The 22186-nt window shown below is 35.3% G+C and overlaps 1 protein-coding gene across 4 annotated transcripts in view; it reads left to right on the top strand.

The window, feature by feature from the left end:
* LOC106143481 (filamin-A) overlaps positions 1-22186 on the top strand; it is a 64199-nt gene that overhangs the window by 4156 nt on the left and 37857 nt on the right. Inside the window, exons 1-2 of one of the 4 annotated variants that reach the window (XM_060951628.1) lie at positions 3943-3961; positions 16557-16669. Coding sequence is in view for 1 of the 4 variants with exons in the window: in XM_013345590.2 (XP_013201044.1) it covers positions 15634-15656; positions 16557-16669 (136 nt within the window). In the remaining 3 variants the exon portion in view is untranslated. Of the gene's footprint in view, positions 1-3942; positions 3962-4188; positions 4268-15517; positions 15657-16556; positions 16670-22186 lie in introns of those variants that run through there. The other 3 variants (XM_060951627.1, XM_013345590.2, XM_060951625.1) reach the window with 3 other exon arrangements.

Here is a 22186-nt window from a genome sequence, read left to right as displayed (position 1 = left end):
CCGAGCCACGGAAATAAGGATACAGTCGTTTCATCAGGAGTCTTGATGAACTTCTATGCTGGTCTTAGTAGTAAAGAAAAAACATAGTGTGTGCCAACGCCGTATCAAATTTATTTATCAGATACATTACTTCACCCCTGTTAGCAAGTAAGGTAAATGAACAAACGTGTTTCAGGAGATCCCCATTCCTACATTGGGATCTTCTGGAACACGTACTAAAGTACTTTTGTTGATTATTGGTAAGATGGCTGATACAATGTTACCAGAGAGGGCCATAGACTAACTGAAATAATAATGAATAACTAATAATGAATAAGTTAAGGATAATTCATAATTTTTTTCTATAAGAATTTTTATTCATATATATTAACCAATGAATATAACATTTTCGAAAAAGTAAAATAAAAACAAAAACTACTTATTAAGAAAAGATCAGGTTATACTGGCGTCATCAGCGGAAGAGTTACAGGAGATGGTAAACTGTATGCATGAAGCTTTAAAAGAGAAAGGAATGAAAGTGAACGTAAGTAAAACTAAAACACTGGTTTTTGAAATGGAGAAATGTAATGTAATATTTTGATTGGAGGAGAAAAAGTAGAGCAAGTGAAAGAGTTTGTATATCTAGGATCAAAGTTTACATCAGATGGCAAGTGTGATAGTGATATTGAAAGGAGTGTGAACGCGGGGAACATGGTGACTTTTTGCATGCCTTTATGAGCAGTCGGAACTATCTCCAAAAAGGCTCGACTGGCTGTGCATAGGGGCGTGTTGGTCCCGACATTAATGTATGGGAGTGAAAGTTGTGTATGGCAAAAGAAGCACGAAAGCAGAATAAATGCAGTGGAAATGAGAGCGTTAAGGAGTATGATGGGTGTGAAATTGAGTGACCGGATAAGGAACAGCGTGATAAGGGAATGTTGTGATGTGAAAGTTGTAGTTACAGGAATAGAAAAGGGTATGTTAAGATGGTTCGGTCATGTGGAGAGGATGAATGAAAGCAGGTTGACTAACCAGATATACAAGGAGAGTGTGGAGGGAAAGGTCGGAGTGGGAAGACCTAGACGAACGTATCTTGATCAAATTAAGGACGTCCTGGTAAAGGGTCAGGTCAAAAGTACCCGAAACCGCCGAGCTTGCATGAAGAGAGTTTATGATAGTACTACTTTCTTAGGAATAACATTAGATTCAAATTTGAAATGGCATGCTCACATTTTAAAACTTTCTAAAAGGCTTAGTTCTGCAGCATACGCTATTCGTCGTATTAGGCATTTGACGGATGTGGCAACTGCTAAGCTAGTATATTTTAGTTATTTTCATAGTTTAATGTCATATGGTCTACTGTTTTGGGGATCAGCAGCAGACATACAAACTATTTTCATTTTACAAAAAAGGGCAATTCGATATATCTACGGTCTTAAACAAAGAGATTCCCTTAGAGATTTTTTCAAAAACCTAAATATTTTAACTTTGCCCTCCCAATACATATTCGATAACATCATGCATGTTAGGAAAAACTTAGACTCTTTCAAAAAAGTAGGTGAATGTACTAGTAGATCACTGCGGAACAATTACAAGTTGTCGATCCCAGCACATCGGCTGGCTAAGGTAGGGAAATCATTTCTGATTAATTGTATAAGATTTTATAATAAATTACCAAAAAGTGTTCTTGAAATGAATGATAGAAAATTCAAACAGTATATTAAAGTTGAGCTTTGTAGGAAAGCCTATTACAGCACGGATGATTATATTAATGATAAACATGTGTGGCCCGAGCTGGACATAATGGCCTCTTAAATGCTTGTGTATTTTTGACATAATCTTGACATAATTTGTACAGTATGTACATATTTTATTTTATATTTATTTTATTTGACGAAATATTCATATTGACATAATCAGTTCTACATTCATACATGTTTTTTAATACAGACAATGTGCATTCGTCCACGATTTAGATTTAAGAGATCTATATTTGTAAATTGACGTCCTATGAAAATGCTGCAGTGTAGTTTGTTCCGCCGCTTCTTCTACACATGCGCTTTGGAAGCGGTAGTAGTTATAATTAGATTTAAGTTATGTGACGTCAATAAGTGATACCTTGTATCCAATTTTGAAAATAAATCTATTCTATTCTATGAATGTGGACGAAGCGAAAGAAGTATGCAGAGATCGTGGCAAGTGGAAAAAGGTAGTCTCTGCCTACCCCTCCGGGAAAGAGACTTGATTTTATGTATGTAGTATGTATGTAAAAAAAGGATGATTAGAAACTAATTAAATTCAAAATACAAAGGTTTTTTTTTGTATTTCACATTTTCAGATTTTATTCGTATTGTAAGTCATCATACATACATACATATACTTACGTCTTTATTCCTTATGGGGTAGACTAGACAGGGCCAATAGTCTCGCAAATACTGAGGCCACGTTCAACTGTGTGGCTTAATGATACTCGTAATTCGAAAATTCACACAAATCTAGTAACCTGCACGTGTAGTGTACGTATATTAGTGTCTCTCTTATTTTTATACGTATTTTGTAACAAGAAATGAATGATTATCTGTACCGCAGTAGCAGGAAGCACGATGACATCCATATTGACAGAGATGACATGTGGAGAATCTGGCAAAAAGAATGGATCTCAAACACGAGAGAACGCAAGGACACAACATGTAGCCGGTTCAAATTTCATGTGAAAATTTTGTTTCCAATTTCAATTCAGCGGCTGTTGATTAATCTACGAGTATACTAATATTATAAAGCTGAAGAGTTTGTTTGTTTGTTTGTTTGTTTGAACGCGCTAATCTCAGGAACTACTAGGTAATCCTAATCTAGGTTCGAATTGAAAAATTCGTTTTGTGTTGAATAGAACATTTATCGAGGAAGGCTTTAGGCTATATAACATCTCATTGCAACTATTAGGAGCGAAGAAATAATGGAAAATTCCAAAACAAAAAACGGGGTAAATTATTAATCTTTGAGGGTTTCAATGATGCCCAAAATAACTATACCACGCGGACGAATTCGCGGGCACAGCTAGTTCTAAATAAAACAACGAAGAGTTATAATAAGTAACAGTATTGTACATCAAACAGTTTTATAGCAAGAAATGAATAATTATCTGTATGATTATCCGCTATACACGATGACAGCCTTATTGACAGAGCATGTATGTAGATTCTTGCCCAATGACTACTATTAGGTGCCGTGTGGTTCCCGGCAATAATACAAAAAAGGATAGGACCACTCCGTCTCTTTCCCATGGATGTCGTAAAAGGCGACTAAGGGATAGGCTTACAGACTTGGGATTCTTTTTTAGGCGTTGGGTTAGCAACCTGTCGCTATTCGAATCTGAATTCTATTATTAAGCCAAATAGCTGAACGTGGCCATTCAGTATTTTCAAGTCTTTGGCTCTGTCTACCCCGCAAGGGATATAGACGTGACCATATGTATGTATGTATGTGACTACTAGTACTCAACACTCTGAATACGAAATGTAGTAGGAGTAACTGTTTTCGTAGGCTTAACGCTTAACTTACAGACTTTCCAATTTTGATGGCGGTTGCGACTGTTATAAATACCACGAAGAAGCGTTGATAAAAAAGGATTTGCAATTGATAAGAAAGGAATGTACATTATGGGTAGAAATGATTGATTATTGTTGTGTGGTTCCCGGCACCAATAGAAAAGAACAGGACCAATCCATCTCTTTCAACGAAAAAGGCGACTAAGGGATAGGCTTATAAATTGCGATTATTTTTTTAGGCAGTATGCTAGCAACCTGTCACTATTTAAATCTCAAATCTATCATTAAGCCAAACCGCTGAGCGTGGCCTATCTGGATTTTCAAGGCTGTTGGTTCTGTCTACTCCGCAAGGGATATAGACGTGATTGTATGTATGAATGATTACTCATATCTGTATTTAAAGCGGATGCATGATGACAGCTTTATCGACAGAGCCGGTATACTAAATTTAAAAAAAAAATGTAGGAGTAACTGTTTCCGTAGTCTAGTGGTTGGTCTGGAGAATTTTCAATAATAAATATAAATATTCATTAAATTTTCGCTAATCCGTACAAGTTGTCACATCATGGAAATCATGAAATCTGTAATCCAGAAATTGGAATAATGCGAGCGACCCGTCTAATTTTATCCCAACGAATTTGAACACGTGGTAGCCAAAGCTATACTACTAGTAGATACGTGTAGACGCCTGTTAGATCTAGCCCTTTTTATAGTTAAGTGTAGTGTTGTGATTTTAGTACCAGGTAAGTTTTTATTTCACTGAAATTTGTTTTTTTTTTATTCGCATTTTTTCTTTTTTTTCCCAACAAACTGGCTGGACATAAATGCTTCTATAAATGTTTTTTTTTGTAGATATTTAATTGTCATCATCATGTGCAGAAATAATATTGGCAGTTTTTGAAACTGTGTTCCGAATTTGAAAATGCTTTCTGGATAAATTGTTTCAAGTTACATTTGAATGAAAATAACTAAGCGTAAAGTTAAAAATAACTCTTTTCGTTTGTTTTTACCATGGAGCATTATAATTTTAGAATATACATTAAAATTTCAAAGAAATTTTTATTATTTTATAGAGTTTCTTAAGTTGGAGTGAGCTTGTTATTGAAAATGTTATAAATCCTATAAACACTTGTGCAAGAATCTTATTGCATCTTATTTGTAATAAATCGTTTATATTACGAGTGTGTAAGTAGGTACGAGTATATCATTGTGCATAAGAAATTTATTCGAATAATATTTCACATAGGTACGGTAAATGCACACAAAAATCACATTTTGAAGATACAAGATGTATTTTAACTGTTTCAGAACCTTTTTAATTTGAAGCAACATCGTTATCAATGAAAGTTGAACCTTCAATAGGTACAGTAAGATATTCACTTCTTTCCATAAAAAAATAAAGATAATTTTAGAGCTTTCAACAATCTATTAAATTTTATGCATAAATTTTCTCAAACAAAAGTATCTCGTCCGAATAATAGTCTAAACATTTCACCATTTCTCAAGAGAGAAAACGTTTGGCGTTTAACACCCGTTAAATTGGCGGGAAATATTAGAACAAAGATCAATATGGCCGTCCTCTTAACAGCTGTCACGATCTGACAGGCGTCTGTCATCAGCTCGCGCGGGCGGGAACGATAATTTGATGTTTTTCTTTTGTTCTGTAGTATGTTACATAATTTTTGTTTTGTTTTTGTTTTCCCGCGTGTAAGAGCATCTCGTTTTCTTGCATGAAGTTATAAGAATTTTAAAATCATCTTTTTATTCGTATTTCTATGACTATAGATTACATTCAATAACTTTTTCACGTATGTATATATGATTGCACTTAGAAGTTAAAATTTAACGGGGTTTTTTTTATATTCGAGCCCCTAATTTGAGAAGTGCGTAATAAAGACATAAATTTCACGACATGTTTACCTTAACACAATTTGGCAAAAAGTGTTTTGTTATGTACTGCCACTACAAGATGAGAAAAGTATCTTCAACGGACGAAAATTAAAAGAAAATTAAAAAAAAAATCACCGTTTTTGTCTTATTCGGCTGAGAGTATAGTTTTTGTTAATTATCTGACTGAAGGGCGTAAAATCAAAAGTTCCTATTTCTATTTTGACATTCAATTGACAGGCCTGTCTGTCATTTGGACATCTATAACTGCGCATGCTCCAACTGGGCGCCCTGATATTCTAGGGTTCAAGGATACGTATTGAAGGCCAGGTCATTTCAGTGCATGTTGTTACGAGAGCCTTTCATCGATTTATAAAATTTACTTTTACTTACGGTTTTTTAAGTACATAAATAATTACATTAAAGAAATTATGTACGTATTTAATCTCCTTGTTTTCTAAAAATTAAGTATTATAGGATGATTAAGTTTGAAATTTACAATAACTTACTATCTATATTGTTACTTTTTCAACTGGAAATTTAACTTTTGTTGTGAAAAAAAAAGCATTTCATAGGTACTACAAAAACTATGTGTTTTATTATTAATTAAAAATATGTCACATAATTATTAAACGTGGCTATTCAGTCTTATTGAGACTTATCTACTCTGTCTACCCCGCAAGGGATATAGACGTGGCTATATGTATGTAAGTGTGCACATTGTAATCAATTACGAATTATACCTATAACGAAACGTATCACCCCGTTTGTCCTTCAAACAAGGCCCCGAAATGTGTCCCTGAGAATCAAGGTTCGGCCTCGCCCGGAGGCCGTCAGGATTCGGCCTTCGCCCGTGACCTTTGCCGGCCTCCAGCGAGGTCGACCTCCACCGAAGGCCTCCGGGAAGCGAGGACGAACCCTGAACTCATACAACCTTGAACTTTATCTGGGAACAGGGAATGTTGAGATATTTTCTAAATTCGATTTTTTTTATTGCGATTATTTTTTGAGCGTGTGTTGTTGGTATTTTTATAATGATATTTAAATACCTTTCTTGTAAAATGCGATGGCTAAAATTGATCTTATTTCTTATTACATACATATAATCACGTCTATATCCGTTGCGGGGTAGACAGAGCCAGCTAGCAGAGTTCAGCTGTATGGCTAAATGATAGAATTGAGTTTCCTTCACATTTATTTATTAGAATTTATGACATATGTAAGTACAATACATACATAAAATCATGCCTCTTTTTATAATAATTACCACTGTTATTCTTACATAGGTCTTTCGTTTATCGGTGTCGGATTCTAAGCTGTTGTTATTGTGATATTGTACGAATAAATGTGTAGTACCGTGTGGTACCCGAATAGGTACCACCAATAAAAAAAAGAATAGGACCACTCCATCTCGTTCCCATGGATGTCGTAAAAGGCGACATAGGGAAAGGCTTATATAATTACTTAGGATTCTTTTTTTAGGCGATGAGCTAGCAACCTGTCACTATTTGAATGGAATTGCCATCATAAAGCCAAGCAGCTGAACGTGGCCTATCAGTCTTTTCAAGACTGTTGGCCCTGTCTACCCCGCAACAGACGGGATATAGACGTGATTATATGTATATACATACATATATGTATGTATGTGTATAGTATATGTATGTACGCATAAATATAATGGCGTGTGTGAAATCTGTAAGCGATTCACATAAATATGGTACAGTTTACAAGAACCTGTCAATGACTAGAATAGTTGGCGGGGCGCCACGTCATTGTTGGATTAAAAGGTTCAATGAGGTGGAAATTGGTCGTAAATAGGTCTTTAATGGATTTATTTGTGTGAAAATTTGAAATAAATATATAAATATGAATATATAATAATTGTGACCAAGTGTAATACTAAGCTAAATCTATATATTTTTTTGTATAATATTATAATCAGAAATTTGCATGCCTATTTTAGGTTAAGAGTGAGAAACATAAATATACTTTGACCTGTAATACCACTTTTAACGCAAATAAACTTACTTACTTACTTACTAAATATATACGAGAATAGAACCACTCTATCTCTTTCCCATGGATGTCGTAAAAGGCGATAGGATAGGCTAATAGACTTGGGATTCCTATTGTAGGCGACGGGCTAGCAACCTGTCACTATTTGAATCTCAATCAAATCATTAAACCATACAGCTGAACGTCGCGTTTCAGTATTTTCAAGACTAAAGGCGAGTAAGGGATAGGCTTATAAGCGTGGCACATCGGTCTTGCAGGACTGCTGGCGCTGTCTACCTCGCAACTGATACAGACGTGATTATATGATGACTAGAGGCCGCCCGCGACTTCGTCCGCATGGAAACCCTATCAATCCCGCGGGAATTATGGGATAAAAAGTAGCCTATGTGTTATTCTGGGTCTTCAGCTACCTACATACCAAATTTCATGGTAATCGGTTCAGTAGGTTTTGCGTGAAAGAGTAACAAACATCCATACATCCATACAAACTTTCGCCTTTATAATAGTAGTAGGATAGGATGAAATATTTGAAAGTAGCATTAAGCTATACAGCTTATCATGGTCTTTCAGTCTTTTCAAGGAAAAAAGACGTGATTATCTTTAACCCTTTTTAACACATTAACCCTTCGATTTAAGCACCTCTATGATTGTTAAACATATCAAAATCGTTTCTTTCGTGTAAAAGAAGAATTCCGAGTTTATTTTTACGAGTATGCTAACCTCATATTTATATGATTGACAGATGTGGCACATGATGGTAAACGTGTGGTTTCCAGCGGAAATCCATCGTTACTGATGTAATATTTTTTTGAAATAATATTTTTTGAAATATTATTATTTTTTCGAGTGTCCAACACTCATCATCGTCAATTTTTGTAGCGGAAACACACGAAGAAGTTATGATATTTGCTTCCGTAAAACATAAAATCAATGTACTTACGTTCTAAAATATGTTATGAAATATATATACCTACTCACATAATACTTCAAAAGTCGTTCTTCTTGAATTTAAGAGCTAACTTTTGTTGGTGAAGTTAAGTGGCGCATCCTCCATTCATCTCCTTTTTCTGCAATTATTTTTGTTTTTAAGAAATAAAAATAATCAGAAGTTACATCAACATAAGAGTGGCACCTCAATCTTAATGTTTGGATTGAGGAGTCATAATATGTTTTATATGGAGATATCATGGTTGGAAATATGGTCACGTCTATATCCCTTGCGGGGTAGACAGAGCCAACAGTCTTAAAAAGACTGAATGGCTACGTTCAGCTTTTTGGCTTAATGATAGAGTTGAGATTCAAATAGTGACAGGTTGCTAACCCATCGCCTAAAAAAGAATCCCAAGTTTGTAAGCCTATCCCTTAGTCGCCTTTTACGACATCCATGGGAAAGAGATGGAGTGGTCCTATTCTTTTTGTATTGGTGCCGGGATCACACGGCAATATAGAGTATCTTTCAGAAAATTGATTTTGGGTCTGCGTAGAAGTCGTAGCGGTCGTAGCACAAGTGCTACGAACATGAGACCTTGTAGCGATTGGCTACGGCGTAGCGTCACATAGAAATAAAACTTTCGATTTTGTTCAAGACTTGTTACTAATTTCGCTTCCGGAATTTTTATTAATATTATAAATGCGAAGTCTCAAATTCAAATTCTAAATTTTTATTCATTATTATGGGATATTTAATATTTAATAATTGTCATATCTTTTGGTTCACAATATTGGTTGACGTCAAATAAATTACTTAAAACTAAGTTTACTGCCGCTTCCAAAGCGTCAGTGCAGAAGGAGCGGCAACAAACTGCACTGCAGCATTTTCTTCAACAACGTCAAGTGAGTTTGTTTATTACCTCTTCACAGTTAAAATACTAAACCGATCTCAGTAGAATACGACAAGAAGTTAGACTAAAGATACTTTGTATAGTGGTACTAATAATTTCTAAATAATAATCTCTTACACATGCAACTAAACTACCTGCGACTACCGCAAAAATTTGTCTTCTCTTTGTGCACCCTTAGACTTCAGAGGAAACCTATTTACATCCTACATACATATGTATGTATGTATGTACATATGGTCATGTATAATATCCCTTGTGGGCTAGACAGAGCCAACAGTCTTGAAAAGACTGAATGGCCACGTTCAGCTATTTGGCTTAATGATAGAATTGAGATTTAAATAGTGACAGGTTGCTAGCCCATCGCCTAAAAAGAATCCCAAGTTTGTAAGCCTATCCCTTAGTCGTCTTTTACGACATCCATGGGAAAGAGATGGAGTGGTCCTATTCTTTTTTGTATTGGTGCCGGGAACCACACGGCACATTTTATATTTACATCCTAAATTTCAAATTCCTAGACCCAGCCGTTTGTATTGTACATTTATATATGTAATTCAGTCAGTCACTATTCTGTTTTATAATATACCAATATACTATACCAATTTCTTGCACATTGTATCGCATGAGTCATACAATAACACGGATTTATTTATATAATTCGAAATACGATTTCCCGAGATCAACAGCTGACAATGATTGAGCTGCTTTTAACAGAAGTGATGAGATTGTAATTCTAGCTCATCGGCTAACGATGTGGTTTATTTTTAAATAAAGAAAAATATATTTTTAAACTTCATTTTTTTTTTAAACGATCGCAACATTTTGGTTAGGGAAGCTAAAGATATCAGGTATAGTCTGACGAAAGACCAAGTCAAGAGTAGCATGAAAAGATTGATTAATGTAGATGAGGCAAAAAATATTGGGCTCAACCGATTTTGATGAAAGTTGGTGCAAATGTTGACCTTGAAAAAGGACAGACATAACTATTTTAGTTAAATCCAATGGAAACAAACAGCAGGAATTTTAGATGCTGTGGGGGGAATCTTATATATAAAACCGTCGTGTTACAATGTTCGTTCCCGCGTACTCCTCCGAAACGGCGGCTTGACCGATTCTCATGATATTTTGTGAGCATATTAAGTAGGTCTGAGAATCAGCCAACATCTATTTTTCATACTCCCTACTCATAAGGGTTGTCCACCCTTAACATATTTTTTTACCTAGGAATTACTTAAAAATTATTTATATGGCAAAACAACGTTTGCCGAGACAGCTTGTGCTAATATATTAGTCCTTTTAGAAAATCAAAACGCTGTATGTTTTTCAAATGAACATAATAAAATTCTGCGCTGTACCAAGAAATTGCGAAACCCTGGCATGCTTATTTTTAGACACTGAATGTAGGTATAATTTGGAACACTAAAACCTATTATTTACAGCGTTGAAGACTAAACTATAACAAATACAACATTAATCCCGCAGCTGATCCAAGATGTCTGACTATAAATTCAATCTATTATGCAACAAAAACTTTCATCATGGCATTAATAATAACTAGCTTTTGCCCACAGTTTCATTCGCGTTTATTACAAACTAGAATACGTCCACGGTTTTGCCTGCGTAAAACGAGAGCTCCTGTTGATTTTCATTCCCGTGAGAATTTCGGGAATTATTGCACCCATAATATAAGGAGCTTTCATGTTAAATTTCAAATTCCTAGACTTGTAGTTTAGACCATACGTTGATATTTCAGGCCATAATATATCCATATTTAAAGATACTACGCTATAGAATTAAGGTACCTAGGTTTATATCGGTTCTGAATTACTTAGAATTAGTTAAAATTTAAAGGTCCGTCGTCCTGGCAAAGGGTCAGGTCAAGAGTACCCGAAACCGCCGAGCTTGCATGAAGAGAGTTATGAATGTGGATGAAGCGAAGGAAGTATGCAGAGATCGTGGCAAGTGGAAAGATGTAGTCTCTGCCTACCCCTCCGGGAAAGAGGCGTGATTTTATGTATGTATTTAAAATTTCTTGATCAAAACGGAGACATCCTGCTGAATGGTCATGTCAAGTACCTCACGAAATCGACGAGCTTGCATCAAGAGTTACGAATGTGCATGCAGAAGTATGCAGGGATCGTGGTAACTGGACAGATGTAGTCTCTGCCTACCTCTTCGGTGATGTCCCCACCCTTTCTTAAGTGTGATATATGTTCTTTTGGGAAGTTATCCAGTTTTATATTTTTCTAAACTTCCGACATTGATTTAAGACAAGAGAAACGTGTATAAATTCTGTGAGCGAAACATTAAATTCTTGGCAAGACAATGTATTTCATAAAACAATGTCCGTCTAACGGGAAGCCGAATATCCTGTATTTTACAGGTTTTCGCTACATTCCTGTGGCGTAATATTGACACGAGAACTTAGGTGACATTGAACTGAATTAGCTTGTACTAACATATACATAAGAACCACTCCATATCTTTCTCAAGGATGTCGTAAAAGGCAACGTAGGGAAACTTGATATATATCTCGTAGGCGATAGTCTGTCACTATTTGAATCTCAATTCCATCATTGAGCTATTGAGCGTGGCCTTTAAGTCTTTTCGAGACTGTTGGCTCTGTCTAACCCGCAAGGTACATCGACGTGATTATTAGGTACATACATTATACATTTTGCACAGCGTTGTCTTTAGTAGACCCAGGTATTTGGAGCCAAAAGCAGAATTAAAAAAACCGGGAGAATAAACGAGGGTAAACCTTGAAAAATAAGAGTTAAGCAAAAGATTAATAGCTTTTTAATAAATTTAATTCTGTAATAAAAATATTTATAATCATCATAAATTGTGAATTTGTTTGATAAAATTATGATGATGTTCATAAAAATTAGCTAATATTCTCAGTTATCATCAATCAGAATATATAATACCTCGACATAATTTATTATAATAAAACAGTTGAGAACACTTTTTCTGTGTATTGAATATATTTAAAACTAGAGGCCGCCTGCCACTTCGTCCGCATTGAAACTCTATCAATCCCGCGGAAACTCCAGGATAAAAAGTAGCCTATATGTTATTCTGGGCCTTCAGCTACCTACATACCAAATTTCATCGTAATCGGTTCAGTAGTTTTTGCGTGAAAAAGTAACAAACATCCATACTCACAAACTTTCGCATTTATAATATTAGTAGGACTATTGTATTCGTGTTGTACATATATGTTTGTAAGTTTGCTAATCTCCGAAATTACTTGACGAATTTTTTTTGAAACGTTTTTTGTTGAATTCCTATTAATCACAGGAAACATTTAATGTTCTATTTGAATATCAATTCTATCATTAAGCAAATCTTTTGTAGACTGTTGGCTCTGTCTACCCCGCAAGGGTATATACCCGCATAGACGTGATTATATGTTATGTATGTATATAATAATTGGTCCCGTAGCGTTTAATTTTATTCGTAACAAACAAAAAAAATATATATATATATATTATCATATTATTACGAGTATCTATGGTTATGTATACTTATTATCTAAATGTCAGATGCACCGCACGATTGCGCCGGCGTCGCATTAATATTGCATAACATTAAATTACAATGTCTCTGACACTGTTAGTGTTGTAACAGTAATTATAATATATGGATTGAATAGTGTTCCATAAATGTTTTGTGTTGTATCTCTTGTATAATGTCAAAGCTTTTAATATAAATAAATATAAATATATACGGAACAAATTACACAGATTGAGTTAGCCTCGAAGTTTGAGACTTGTGTTACGAGATATTAACTCAACGATACTATATTTTATAATAAATATTTATATTAATTTACCTACTTATCTAAAACATCTAAGACCCGGGACAATCAAACAAAAGTTCATCATGCCCTGGCCGAGATTCAGTCGTTTGCCCATAAGATAGAATTGAGATTCAAATAGTGACAGGTTGCTAGCCCATCGCCTAAAAGAAGAATCCCAAGCTAGTAAGCTTATTTCTTATTCGCCTTTTACGACATCCATGGGAAAGAAATGGAGTGGTTCTTTTTTCATTGGTGCCACACGGCACTTTCCTTTTAAATATGATAGCTATATACTCATAAGAAGAATCACAAGTGACACAAGACTATCCCTTGATTGACTTTTACCATCTGTACAGAGAAGCTGTTGACCTTGACACTATGTTTTTTTTTCGCAACCCGACCTGCATAGAAGCTTGCACAGATGAATGTGCGCCTATTCTCTTAGTCGCCTTTTATGGTATGGAGTGGTACACTTAAATACCGAGAATCATACGGAATCATTAAAATGATGTTAAAGTGATTTCAATAAATAAAGAGATTTAGCTGGATGTGTTAGTGTTACGGATATGTCAGCCTGTCAAACGAACAGACAAGCCGAATTAACTGAATTAACGGTATTAGCTTGTCATGTAAAATTGTTAGCTGTATTGACATGAGAGTGCTAAAGGAACTATAACTATTAGTTAATTAGACATTTAAATCCATGCTTCAGTATTACTGTGACAGCCTCTGTGGCGCAGCGGTAGTGCGCTTGTCTGTGTCACCAGAGGTCCCAGGTTCGAATCCCGGCCAGGGCATGATGAGAAACGTACTTTCTCTGACTGGCTTGGGTCTTGGATGTTTATCTATGTATTTAAGTATTTACTCTAAAATATATCTAGTATCGTTGAGTTAGTATCTCGTAACACAAGTTTCGAACTTACTTCGAGGCTAACTCAATCTGTGTAATTTGACCCTATAAATTTATTTATTATTACTAAGTTACATATAGAGGAAACATGTGTGCTTTAGTATGTAACGCATAAAAAAAGAGGAAGAGACCGCCCACCATCGACCTGGTGGTCAAATATCCAAAAGGATCTCAAGCAAGCCCAGTTGCCAGAATCGACCACCCAAGACCGAATGTCTTGGCGCAGAAAAGTGAGGAGTCCCGGCCCCACATAAGGGGACCAGGGACGGAAGAAGAAGAAGAAGTATGTAACGCATAAACTACATACATACATATAGTCACATCGTGACGGAGCCAACAGTCTTGAAAATACTCAAATGGCTGTATGGATTTTATGACGGTATTGAGATTCAACTAGTGACAGGTTGCTAGCCCATCGCCTGAAAAAGAATCCCAAGTTTGCAAGCCTATCAAGGAAAGAGATGGAGTGGTCCTATTCTTTTGTGTATTGGTGCCGGCAACCGCACGGCACAAACTACTGGACAGATTTAGATAGAACAAATCTTCAGTAGTCACTGTATCTCTCATTGCGCGTTACAGTTGCATTCTCCACAGCTGTGCTTTGGAGCCCTGGGTGCGCTTTCTACTTTGTCCGGTCACTGACATTCTTAATTATAAGTCCATTGGTTCACATATCATATTTCGCGACTTTTCAAGGAATTTTCATACGTAGGGTACGTCGTACAAGATCTATAGTACTCCTCTTTTTTCAATATTAGTCCTCAGCTTTATAATATTAGTATAGATTGGGGAATACAATCTACTTGGCTATAAAACTAATGCAGTATTAAAATTATATTCAGGAATTCTCATCTCAGTTTCGGAGTAACAGCTGCGTAAACAATATTATGCGTATTTTTACCGACTTGATAAATTGTTTAGTAAACTCGAGTAGTGATTTTAACGAGTTGTTTGTTGGCTTTTATATCGAAGCTATTTCCGTGTGGAATCACTATCCGCAACGTAGAATTTGGAATAACGAGACTATAGAAGTGTAAATGAGAACGTTGGAGTGGAAAGGCATAGGCAAACGTAACTTGATCAAATCGGGCAGCTCCAGGTCAGGTCAAAAGAAGTCGAAACTGACGAGCTTCCATTATAAAAGTTATGAATGTGTATGATGAGAAAGAGTATGTAAGGATCGTGACTAGTGGAGAGCTTTAGTCTCTGCCTATCCTAGTCTAAAGGCCTAAATTACTATTAAATGTATTCACAAAACTGATAATTATCAAGCACCATAACATTTGCATCCATGAATAATGAATTAAAATTTTGATTTTTATATTCCACGAAAATCTAGCGCCATCTGTTATTGAGTAGCAATCCTATTCAACTCAATCGAAGAAATACAACGCCATCTATCGGGACATTCTTACTGAAACATCACAATTTTGATCCGAACCCGTAACGAAATGTTGTAATCTAGCGTGTGATGATGCGAACTCTCGCGGTTTCAGTGTATTTCAGATTTATTTATGCTAACGGCTTACCGACGTGAACTTGGGCATCCGAAAATAGTACAGTTTGACATATGTACGAGGGAAACATGTAGTTTTTATTATGAATATCGGTGGCGAATTTTATTTCATGAATAGATTTTAGAAGAGGCTGTAGATGGTTCACAAAATGGATTCGGGGTAATTATTTCACAGGGGTGTGCATTTCCGCATGTCAATTAGTTTCGCAGTGTTTGCATTTTGCGTGTGTTTTCATTTGTCCTAACCTCGTCTTTGTCGTTTTCAGCTATTTTTTATGTGTTTCCTTGTATATTTGACACTTATCGTCTGAGCATGTCGTTTGCATATAAAAATATACTTACTGGAATGCTTAAGTTTGAAAATTTAAAAGATTAACTTTATGAAAAAGACAACAGAATTACTTTTATACGTTTTAATTGTAATGTTAATGTGTAGGCACATAACTTAAATCAGAATTCTATTTTAATAACAGTTTCCCGAATTTTCATTACAAATTAGTTTTTATGACACGGATGATTTCATGAATTTCCTATGATTATTTCTTCCAAATCTGAAAAACAAATGTTTACGCACGGTGACAGAGATCAGTTTCCAAATAAACATATATCTATGGATACAAACACACACACTCACTTATATCACGTCTTAATCCGTTAGGGGGTATGCAGAGTCAATGTCACAAGATTCGTAGGCCATGTTTTGTAAGATTCAGGGATAGTTATAATTACGCTAGATTAAAAGAAGAATCCTAAGATAAGAAGACAGATAGGTGAACTAATACAATACACCTAAGTGAGGCAGGGGTACAAAAATTTTACCGTGGAACACCTAGATGAACCACTTTGGTATTTCACAGGTCAGAAAGGTTAAAGATAAGGCTCATGAAACTGGGATTCTTCTGTTTGGTGATGACATATCTCTCAATGTAGACACTAAATCATCCAGTTAAACGGTTCTTCTGAGCTCTGTTGATTCTGTCTTTCCTGTAAGGGTTAAAGATGTGATATGTTATGGATTAGTTAATAAAATGTGTGTTTATCAAAGTTGTTTTCCTTACAGAGGCAGCGACAGTAGACTGGGTGACCAGCGCGACCCGCGTTGGTACATCGACTCCGCATACGCATCCTCCCTCAAAGTATCCCTACGGCTACCCACTAGGCAGTTTTTAGAAGGTACGTCAATAAATCACTACATATTATATAAAATCTCCTATTTTCTTTGTTTGTAAGTACTCATTAATCGCAAGATGTTATTATATAAAATCTCCTATTTTCTCTGTTTATAAGTAAACTCATTAATCGCGGAAAGATGTGGTTGGATTTTGTTCCTGTTTGAAATGTTAGGAAGTACGTCTGGTCTATTTTATATCTTTACTTATCACCCGTGCGAAGAAGGAGCGGGTCGCGAGTCAACTATAATTTATTAGGGGCTGCATCATAATACCTATTACAATGATAACAAATCCATAACAATATTTCTTGTGTTATAAAATATTCCTTTTTCATGTTATGGCCCCTGTTAATGTTACCGCTAACGTTAAATTGGTATTTCTTTATATTATTTTAATGGATACCTACATTAAATATGAGAATTAAGGTACATATATAATTAACTTATATTTCTTATTAGTCGGAGAAAAAATAATTTAAGAGACGCATAAAATTTTGCAGTTCTGCCAAACACTGTCAGAAGAGACTGTAATAATAAGTTATTCTGGGATAAGTTCGTAACAAGTTTACTTACCTACTGTTAGAAAGTATATTTAACTATTAAAATGCCATTTACAGAATTTTTTCACCCTCAATATCGGCAAAGTGATATTAGAAGATACATAATGGGTATGTTATGTTAGTTTTGGAATGACCCAGACCAAATCATTTAAACCTTTTTCATATTTTTGTTGGATCTTAATCCTGCAAGTCACCCAATATTACTACTTTTTAATGTTCTGTATTTGTCCTAAATTCCGTTATCATTTGTACTTTGTCCTTTTGAACTGTTTTTTTGTGAATTAATTTTATAAATCATGCCAAGGACGCATTTATTATCTTTTTTAAACAATATCTTTCAGAAATGTACGTTTTATTATTTTAAATTTTTGTTTTACGCACCCATCAAAAATCTGCAAGTGTGCCTGCAAGTCACTACAACTTTTAAATGTTCAGTTTTAATTCTATATTTAGAAATCATTTGTGATATTGTCCCTTTGAACTGATTTTGTGAATTTATTTCATAAATCACGCCAGAACACAATAATTTATTTCTATTATTATTGAAATTATTTATGTTCACAACTACGTTTTACTTATTATTTTACAACGCCATCTCTTCGTGTATCATAAAACTAAAGATACGGACGCTTCTAACTAAAGACCGAAGTATGCTTAAAAGTTCAGTTACGTTGCGATAGATGGCGTTACTACAAAAGCATTGAAAAGTTTTTCGTGCTAGCGGTAATGTTGGCGCCACTTTTGACTTCATTGGTATATTTCCAAAGGTTATTTAAATTACTTAGGGTCACAAAGTAATAATACCATATACTAACTGGAGCAAAGCTTAAACAGAAGTTAAGTAGTATATATTTCTGAGTTCTTACCTTTCCATCACTGGTTCAAGTATTTATTCAGACAAAAAATAAGTAAAGAGACTCATAAAATTTTGTATTACTGTCAAATTCTGCCAAAAAATCCTATTGTAAGTATAAGTTACTTTATCTACATTCCATAAAGTTATTAAATAGTATTTCCTCGACTCAATTGGGATAGGTTTCATTGTTGAAAAAGCCAATACGGGTCATATCCCCTTGCGAAAATTGCGGAGTTTCTAAATCCAGAGATGAGCTCGAAACTGGTACCAAAACGCTTGGTTGGTCATTAATAATAACATCTGCGGACCTCGGGTCCCGAAACACTGTGGAGGGTGCAATCGGGCACACGCAGACACGAGCGAGAGGTTATTAAAAATAAAACTTCCTTATCGTTCTTCTAACACAAAAATCCGGACATATCGAAGGCTATGACGCACATATTATATTCAGAGAGCAGGTGTTGAAATTTGTAAATAATGATATTTAAAATAAATACGTGACAGTTAGAGCTATCCCAATTAGTAACAGCACGGAGAGATTCCCACGTGACGAGAACTCCACGTTTCCCGGACAAGTCGTAAATTTAATTTATTTTCTTATACACCAAGAAAAAAATATATTCATTGGATTAAATATTAAGGCGTGGAATGATGGTGATTTAGCGTAGTCTGCTGTTTTTAATTTGAACCACACGGATATAATTTTTTATCCTTTACGTGGTGGTCAGAGCCAGACATTTAACTGGACGAAATAGAAATTCAGTAACAGGTTTAATGTCAAGTTTATAAGCCATTCCCTTTGGTGATTGATTGTTATATAGGTAGATAACTGAAAATACTATCTAAATCTAAAAAAAAACAAATAGTTCAAGTTAAAGACACATATTTATCAACATTACAAATTACATATATGAACACAATTAAATTTATAACTAACTTTATTGGTATGCCCGTACTTTAATTATACAAAAAATATGGCGCATTTATTGAAACAAATTAAGCAAGTGTTAGGTAAAACGTAGAAATCTGTACCTTATTATAACCAAAAAGGTCCAAATGTTTCTTTTTTTTCCAATTTCTGACTGTATGTTCGTACTAGTATCACACGAAAACTGTTGCTCCAATTTGAATGCATTTTCTCAGATTTTTGTTGTTCCAACTTTTAAGCTGGTATACATAAATTTCTATCTAAATATGAAAAGGGTTAAGCAGGTCAGCCATTTTATTTAGAATGTCAGTATTTTTTATAACTATCAACCCTTGAGGGGAAGACAGAGCCAACAAAGACTGACGGGCCACGTTCAGATGTTTGACAAAATGACAGAATTGCGATTCAAATAGTTACTGGTTGCTAGCCTTTCCCCTAAAAGAAGAATTCCAAGTTTATAAGCCTATCCCTTAGTCGCCGTTTACGACATCCATGGGAAAGAGATGGAGTGGTTCTATTCTTTTTTTTATTTTTGAAGAAAAAGTAATCTTAACATTGAAAAATTATTTTCTCAAACTAGTTTGCAAATCTTTTTACGGCAAGCACTGCAAGCATATTTCATACTCGTATTAATAAATAAATCATCAAAATAACCTCTGGCACTGCGGTGTACATGAAAAAGACCGCAACTCTGTATTATTAATTTGGCTGCGTCTAAAACGGTATGGTTTATGAGAAAAGGAAGCGCCCAGCTAAATGGGCTACAACAAATACAAGGTCCTCATTTTTATGTAATACACATTTTATACACAAACAGAATTCTAATTCTTGGATGATATTAGAGACATTTTTGTAGTAGCTACGGTTTATTTCTTCAAGTAGATGGCATCGTTGTGAAATACGTGCTATCCCATGATGCCCTCAAAATGGCTATAAGGGTGCAATGTGGCCTATAAGTCTCTTGTGACTACTAGCTCTGTCTACCCACTAAGGTATAAACTTGTTGTGTGTATCTTCTTCCTTCTGATTTTAGTCCCAGTTGCATCCTCACCACTCTGGATAGAAGCCCAGCACCTCACTTTGCAAAGGAAGCAGTTATTTCGTAAATGCCGTGAGGCCGCCAGGGAGCATCACTTCAAGTATGTGTGGATTAAAAACGCCACAATACTTATGCGGGAGCGAGACGATAGCCCAGCCCTCGCGGTCCGAGGAGAAGTCGACCTCACTCGGATTTTATCAACAAAAAACGTCTAATCTACACCCAGTTGATGTTACTTTTTTCTCATTCCACCTAGCTTTATTTTATTTTGCATTTTTCTTATTTTTAAACAACTTTTTTTGCAACAGCCTGTTGACACGTCACGCAGTTGCATTTAATTTTTGTGTAGTTTCCTTAGTCGGTTTTTATTACAGATTTTTCCATTCCAACTATTTTTATAGTGCAACAGTATCGATGTGTAATTCGCCTTACTTTTATATCACCTCATTTTATCGCCTACATGGCACAAACTTGGGCGCCTCCCGTATGTTATCTTTACACTTTTATAACTGTACATCAATCATAAGCAATATTTCTATGGACATAGACTATAAATTTAACCTGACGGCACAGCATACGTACTTAATACTTTTAATTATATATGTGGATATTGTTTTACGGTTTGACTATGGATAACTCAGTTAACAAAAAGAATTTGTCTATCTATTATCAAAACTGTGGAGGTTTTCGAACTAAGCTTTATACTTTATATATGAATATTTTATTAAACGCTTACGATATCATAATACTGTCTGAAACTTGGTTAACACCCGATATTGACAGTACCGAATTCATAGACCCACGTTATGCGGTATTCCGATTGGACCGAGATCGTGTTGCTACAGGCAAGCAGGACGGTGGTGGAGTGTTGGTGGCTGTACTTCGGAGCCTTAGACCCACCTTAGCATATTCATCTGACCTAGACCCTTCCCAACTAAGTAGGATAGAACATATCATAGTGGAAATACCTAGTTTAAACAACAAAAATAAACATATGATTAGTGCAGCATATATTCCGCCTCAGACGCCAGCGGATATGTATGAGCTCCACTTTGACAAATTAGAGAATATTCTTACGTCATCGGACGTCGACAGCTATTTTATAGTTGGAGACTACAACATGCCCGAAATCAAATGGATGTCTGCTTCTTTGCCTATTTCTATTAATGGAGCCCCCGTTACTTTTAATCCTGAGGGCGCATCTACCAGGTGTTCCTTACTTGTTAATCTAATGTCAGTTCTCGAAGTCTCACAATACAACGGTTTCCTGAATGGACTTGGCAGGATTCTAGACTTATTTTTGTCTAATATTCCATCGTCACTGCACACTGTCAGCCCTCTACTATCTAGCCAATCTCACCACCCTCCATTTATAGCCTATTTTTCCGTCAGTCATGTAGAGGATACTATGAAAAAACGTCCTAATACCAAATACAATTTTCATAAGGCAGATTATAACCTAATCAACTCTGCTATTAAAAAAACGGACTGGAATGCTTTATTGGACGATCTTCCCTCAGAAATGGCCCTCGAAGTTTTTATGAACACTCTGGATAAACTAATAAAAGAGTATACCCCTTTATCAAATACCAGGTGCACTTCTTATCCCATATGGTTTACTCCCAAGTTGATCAGACTTTGCAAAAAGAAAGAAAAGGCCTGGGTGAAGTGGAAAAAATACAAAAATCAAATTGACTATGAAGTATTCTCTCAATACAGAAAAGAGTTCAAATTATTGTGTGATGAGTGTTATTCAAAATATATCAACTCAGTTGAGGACAATATTACGACTAATGTGAAATACTTTTGGACATATATAGCTAATCGTAAATCTAAATCTAATATACCTCCCAAGATGCATTATAAGGATGTAAAAACAAATGACCCTGAAACTGTATGCAATATGTTCTCAGATTTTTTTCAATCTGTCTTTGAACCCTCTTCACTCAGACCTAATCAACGGCTGGCTCTCAATAACCTGAGCAATGATGATACTCTTATAACTAATATTCGGCTAGGTGAATCTGATATCATGAAAGAACTGCAGTTACTTGATATTTCAAAGGGTCCTGGTCCTGATGGTCTTCCTCCCATTTTGTTCAAAAATACCGCCAAATATATATGCCGACCGCTTTG

This window comes from Amyelois transitella, chromosome 25 (genome assembly GCF_032362555.1).
Source record: "Amyelois transitella isolate CPQ chromosome 25, ilAmyTran1.1, whole genome shotgun sequence".
Lineage (NCBI taxonomy): Eukaryota > Metazoa > Arthropoda > Insecta > Lepidoptera > Pyralidae > Amyelois > Amyelois transitella.
Note: the sequence above shows the minus strand (reverse complement) of the source record. Positions and strands in the feature narration are given on the sequence as shown.